The sequence below is a fragment of the Phaethon aethereus genome, assembly GCF_964289735.1.
Source record: "Phaethon aethereus genome assembly, chromosome: 1".
NCBI lineage: Eukaryota > Metazoa > Chordata > Aves > Phaethontiformes > Phaethontidae > Phaethon > Phaethon aethereus.
The window spans coordinates 137,641,560-137,647,752 of record NC_138575.1 but is presented as its reverse complement, the minus strand read 5'-3'; the positions used below and the strand labels follow the sequence as shown (position 1 = coordinate 137,647,752).

Below are 6,193 nucleotides of genomic sequence, written 5' to 3'. Positions count from 1 at the left end.
GAAGCAATTCCTTTGGCCTTCAGTCTCACACAGTCCCTGGCTCATAGAAATACTTTGTTTGCACCACGACTCTCAGGGATATACTCTGTTCATCTCAGTTTGGAGGTGCTCATGGACTAGGGGAGTAAACCGGACTTTATATACACCACACCGCCAAATGAGAAGGAGCTCGGCTTTTGGAAGACTCTGGGCCAACTGGAAATCCTGGTTCACTACAGCAAGTACTGCTGTGGGGACAAGATCCTACCCCCTTGAAATTACGGCTCTGGAAATGTTATGAAACATGGCCGTTCAAGGAGGAAAGGACAGCCATGAAATGGAGGAAGCAGCAGCCCCAGGGAATTTATTGAAACGTATTTACAGCTCTCCTTGCATGTATTAATACTCTTTGTGACTCGGGGCTTTCAATTCACCGGCAATCGCCCTCACATTAGATACCCTGCCGGAGGGCAGGGCCCAGGAGCAATAGGCTACGTGGTTCCTGTACAGATGACCCAGAAGCAGCAAAAATTAAGCTAATTCCCACACACCGGCTCCCATCCCACCCTCACACCTGGGCAAGCAAGCGTGCCCCCGTGCCCCTGCCGCGCTGCCGCCAGACAAAGGCGCAGAGATTTCCCCGGCTCCTCGTCGTTCAGCCACACACACGCCCCCAGACACACCCCCCCCCTCCATCTTTCGGTACTTTCACGTGAATAATTCTGTTTATTGCCCAACGCTGCAAGTGCAGGAAGAAGAGTCGCCCGTGCCATACACCCCCTCCCCGAGAGCAACTGCCCCTCCAGCTACATCGTGCCGGATTCAGGACCGGCTGCTGCCACCATGGTGCTCGCTGTGTGAGTCCCCCGAGCGAGCCGTTTGGGCACACCTGCAGCCCCCGACCCGGCCGGCACCCACCGCGGCCTCAGCCCCGGCCCCCTTCCCCGCCGCCCCCGGCAGCCGGGGCCGGGCGGGAGGTGCCTCCCCGGGGCCGGCCCTCTGCTGGGGAGCGGGGCCGGGGGCAGGGCCAGGCGGCACCGAGCCGCGGCTATTGTCTGCCCGTAGACAACATGCCGGACCGGCACCAAAGCGTGCCCTGCCTGGGGGCGGGGGGTGGTGGTGCTGTGTGTGTGTTTCTTTCTTCCCTGCGCAGCAGGGTTGCATGGACAGCGCTGGGAAGGGGTGCGGGGGGGGAGGGGAGGCGAGGCAGCTCCCGGAGCTCTGAAGGGGCGAGGTTTTCGTCTTTTCCTTGTAAATGAGGAAATCTGAGTAATATAACGAGCGAGCCGGGACTGCTGAAGCGGGAGAGGGGCAGACAGGGAGCTGCAGCAAAACCACCGCACAGCTCAAGCCCAGCACAGCGGCCCGTCGCTGCGGGGGGTCGCCGGCGGCTGCCGCTGCCCCCGCTCCTGCCCCCTCCGCTCCTGCCCCCCTGCCCGGGAACCGGGACCAGGACCGGGAACGCGGCGATTTTCGGCTTTAAGGGTCGTGCGTGTGTGCCTGTGTGTGCGTGTGCGGGGGGGGGGGGGGCGGAGGGCTGGGCGGTGGAGGGAGGGGAAGGAAGCGAGGGAAGGGAGGAAGAAAAAAAAAAGAGAGAGAAAAAGGCGGAAAGCGGCAAAATGGTTAGCGGGTGACATCACCGCCATTTGCATAGGCGCGGGGATAAAACCGCCCCGCCAGCGAGCGCCCTTTATACTGGCGTGCGGAGCGGCGGCAGCAGCGAGCGGCGGGGCTGAGCATCACCGCGCGGCGACACCGGTGGGTCCCGCCGCACCCATCCCTACCCCCCCCCCCCCCCCCAGGGTCCCCCAGCGCGGGCAGCGCGAGCCCCTGCCCGGCACCCCTGCCGAGGAGGCACCGCGGGCAGGGCAGGGCGCGGGGCTGTTGTCCGGGGGGGGGGAGCTATTGTTTTTGGGGGGTATTGTCTGGGGCCGCGGCGCGGCAGGGCGGGGGCGCGCAAGGCAGGAGCCGGCTTTGTTGCTGTCCCAGGGCTTTATCTTTTAATTAATGTTCCCCTTAACGAGTTAAAAACGTGGTCAGCGGCGGGCGCGTCCCCTCTATTGTGCTCCGCAGCGCGCACATACTGGGAGTTGGCCCCGGCGGCGAGCAGCACGGCCTCTGAAGCTGGATTAAATTAACATTTCTTTTTTTTAATTAATTTTAAATGTGCCGGGGGATTGAGCGTTTTTATTTTGGGCGTGCGTTGAGTTTTCGGCTCCGGCGGCGGCGCGGCTCCCCGTTTGGGGTGCGGCGGGCGCGGCCCCGGGGCCGGCGCGGGGGGGTCCGGGGCGACCCGGGAGCCCTCGCCTGGGGGGTAACGGGCCCTTCCCTTGTCTGCGCAGGGTCACCTGCCAACATGTCCGACAAACCAGACATGGCTGAGATCGAGAAATTTGACAAGTCCAAATTGAAGAAGACAGAGACGCAAGAGAAAAACCCGCTGCCTTCAAAAGAAAGTGAGTGCGGGCAGGCGGCGGGGTAGGGCGGGCGGGCAGGGAGGGAGGAAGGGAGGGAGGCGGGAGGAGACAAAGAGGGGCGGCGGGCGGGGAGCCGGGGTGCGGGGCGGAGGGAGGATACGGGGCTGTGGCTGTGCCAGACAGAGAAAACCGGAACCCACCGCCCAGCAGCCCTTAATTTGCAATTATTTACATCTCTATTTTGAGGGAGAGATAGGTATTTAGATACATATGTTTTTACAAGTTATAGGAATTGTCATGTGAATGCATTTCAGGTTCTCGATCTTTATTTTTTTTTCTCTCTTCCCCCCCCCCCCCCCCCCCGATTTTAGCAATTGAACAGGAGAAGCAAGCGGGTGAATCGTAATGAAATCTGCCCTTCCAAATTATGCACTGTACATTCCACAAGCATTGCCTTCTTATTTTACTTCTTTTAGCTGTTTAACTTTGTAAGATGCAAAGAGGTTGGATAAAGTTTAAAATGACTGTACTGCCCCTTTCACATCAAAAGAATAGAGAGAACTACTGACACTGAATGAAGGCGCTGCCTTTCCCTCTGCCTGTCTGGCTTTGGTCCTGGTGGCATGAAAGAGCTTGCATGTTGATGAAAGAAGAACTTGGGTGGGACTACAGTAAACTAGAGTAACACACGAATAAATGCAAAGCTGTACCAAGGTCCTGCGAGCTGTAAAATGCAGTTTAATCGAGTGCCATTTTTTTTTTTTTGTTCAAATGATTTTAATTATTGGAATGCACAATTTTTTTAATATGCAAATAAAATGTTTTAAAACCTGGATGGTATTTATGTCCTCTCTTTGGAGAACTGTATCAAAGGATACGAAGCACAAAAGCCGGTACTGAGACATGGGATACTATAAAACCGTTGGAGATGACTCAAACCTCAATCACCATTCTCATTTTTTTCGATACGTGCTCTCACCGTTAGATAAATTTGCATTCCTTGAAGCTAGCTTATAGACAATTTCAGTAAAAAATTGCATGCCTTAAAATTTGTTACCATGTGAGTATATAATTTTAAATATTTCTTCAGTATTTAATGTAGAGATTGATAAAGGCAAGAAATTTGGCTATGTTTATTGCTTTGCCCCAGCCATAGCATAGCTCTTTTAACAAGAACTGTTCTGTACTGTTGCACAGATTCAACCTCAGTTGTATAAATCCGTAATTGATTTAATTAATAATTAAGCCTGGTTTTGCTGATTTGCAGTATTTAAAGGAAGATGTAACTTGAATTTTAAGCCCAAGATTGAAAATAAGCTTTTTAATATTGTGAAGCTATTTTAGTGGATAGTGTCCCATGCAAATAAATAAAAAACATTTTACTACAATGTTAGTCATGTTTTGAACACTGTTTTATAATTGCTGTCATGGCTACTTGATCCCAAGAATTGGTATCAAAGAATAAAAAGCTACAGTTCCTTTATGAATTTAAAACTAACCATCTAGGGGCAAAAACATCATGGCAACATAGATAATGAAGATTATGTTAAATCCTATAGAGAAATAGCAACACTCCACATTGCTGGTTTATGGCAGTTCATTCAGGCCTGGGACACTTTTTGTTTATAGTTCCTCATGAGAGCGGGTAAAATCCATAATCCAGGGAGGTCAGAGGTCAGTAGGAGTTGATGTTAGTAGTCATGGATTTAATCCATTACTCACTCATTTTGAAGTGAGTAATTAATATTCTGGGCAAAAAATACCATCAGCCTGCAGGAGGGTGGTGAGCACGGTTCCTCAGTGCCTTAGATGCGTCTTCAGGGGTTGAGCCTGTATTCATTTCAGCCAGTTCCTATAAAGCAAAATTAGTCCCTCTGGGGAAGCTTGGGTTTTCCTGAGGCTGCTGACTTTGGGGGGGGGGGGGGGGTGTCACGTAGATTTGTGGTCTCATTCTACCGCTTCAGTGTCCGGCTGCAGCAACAAACTCTGTCCTTGAGCTCACACCAGTGAGGGCAGTGGGGCTCCACTGCTTGGAGGTTTGGTGGATGTCTGTGCTGCTGGAGAAGGAGGAGCCCCAGGGTGCTGTGTATTTGTGAGCGCAGTCCCCAGCCCCCCCCAACAGTGGAAATCTTGCAGAACTGAATGTCTGATGAGAATCTAGAATTCAGGCCCGAGGTGTTTTGATGCAGTCCATGAGAAGATTTGGGAAGTCCTGGTGGCATAAGGACCTCCACAGTAATTCAAGCTGATGAGTTCAGGAATGAAGCGAACCATTTGTTGCGCTTGTAGTATTTCATTTTATTCCCCGTATATAATGGGAACGGGCTAAGGAAACCTTTAGCTGAATTTCTAAAAAGTCAATTAAACAATTGGCTCCCAGCTACTGATCTTAATCAGGTAACACAGGATGTAACATGACTAAATTCAGAAGCGTACAGCCTGCACTGTACGTGCGCAAATGAGTAGAAGCGAGCGCTTGCTTACCGTGGCTTCATCTATGGGAAGAACACCAAAGCAGTGTATTTCCGAGAGAGGCAAAGCATGAGAGAGACGTAGCTCGGGGTAAGTCAATGAAAGCACGTGCTGTAAGCCAGTGTAGTTCAGCAAAACCGCAACGGGGTATGAGGCCTCTGACTTCAGAATCGCAAGTCCGAAGTGATCAGAAGATAGTGCTGGCCAAAGGGTACCACCATCTGCCATGCGCCTGGTGGCCTCAGGTGCCCGGTAAGAGGTGGCGAGGCTCAGATCTGTTTTCAAGAGATATGGCAGTAAACTACTACTACTGTTAGGAGCTCTGTTTCTGGGGTCAAGGACTGAATAAAACACAAAATCGACTGGAAAGTAAACCTTCCGGGTCAAATTCGGGAATCGCTGGAGCCTACCATCTCCCGCTTTGCTCCTTGTTCGGCTCTTTGCCTACGTTCAGAGACCATCGTGGCAGATGTTCGCCATGCTTTGCGTAGGCGGTATTGAGGTGGTCGCATCTGACACCTACTTTACAGCAATGCGCTTGCTGGCGTGAAACATGAAGGCTCGGTTGGATCGATTGTAATACTCGGGGCTGTGTCTGCGCTGGCTGTTGGCTGCAGCTAATTAAAAGAGATGACTCTCGTTGGCTGTCAGTCTAAAAACTTTCACCAGCCAGCAACAAATTGAGTAAAAAAACAAACAAACAAACAAACAAACTCCCAAAACCTGGTTATGAAAAAAGGTCGTCAGAAACAGAAAGGCACGTAGGGTTTTTGATCTCACACGCTGTGCAGTCACACCGTCGCAGCCCTACGAGACGAAGGCTTCACGGTGTCTGGTGTGCTGCCTCCCCGCCCCCAGCAGCTCCATCGAGCAGCTCTGCCCTCGAGTACTGAACCAAATTCTTCCCTTCTCAATATTTAAGAAAAGACCTTCTCTCTCTTTCATGCACCTCCCCAGATATCATTAACTATGCATATACGGGACGGAAAGCATATGCTAACGGTATCCAAAATAGATCGTTGTGGTATTAAAATTAATTACAGAAATGTGGAGGCTTTAATGTAAACGTTTTGGGCTTCTAGGCTATTTTTGTGTAATGCTGAATATGTGATAAAACACCACTTCCCCTAGTAACCCCTTACTTCCCTAGAAACAGTGTAGAAATGAGCAGTCCCTATTTTGTATTGTAATCATATACGGCTGTCACATACAGCTGCTGCACAACATAGTTTTATTAATAAGCAACCGTGCGCTAATCCAAGCATCATATAAAAGACAATTAGCACATAACACAGCGTTCAGTGCAATAATTCCACAGGGCTGAT

At 51.2% G+C, this 6,193-nt stretch overlaps 1 protein-coding gene across 1 annotated transcript; it reads left to right on the top strand.

The window, feature by feature from the left end:
• Positions 1 to 675: 675 nt before the first annotated feature.
• TMSB4X (thymosin beta 4 X-linked) lies at positions 676 to 3,229 on the top strand. Its single transcript, XM_082005466.1, has 3 exons — positions 676 to 1,737; positions 2,322 to 2,435; positions 2,768 to 3,229. Exons 2-3 carry the CDS (start codon positions 2,336 to 2,338, stop codon positions 2,800 to 2,802), a joined length of 135 nt encoding a protein of 44 aa, XP_081861592.1. The 5' UTR covers positions 676 to 1,737; positions 2,322 to 2,335; the 3' UTR covers positions 2,803 to 3,229.
• The last annotated feature ends 2,964 nt before the right edge of the window (positions 3,230 to 6,193 follow it).

Bases quoted from the DNA above. Each gene is read 5' to 3' on its own strand.
- TMSB4X (XM_082005466.1), top strand. From the start codon at position 2,336: ATGTCCGACAAACCAGACATGGCTGAGATCGAGAAATTTGACAAGTCC. The intron at 2,436-2,767 runs GTGAGTGCGGGC...CCCCGATTTTAG, and splicing joins CCCGCTGCCTTCAAAAGAAA to CAATTGAACAGGAGAAGCAA.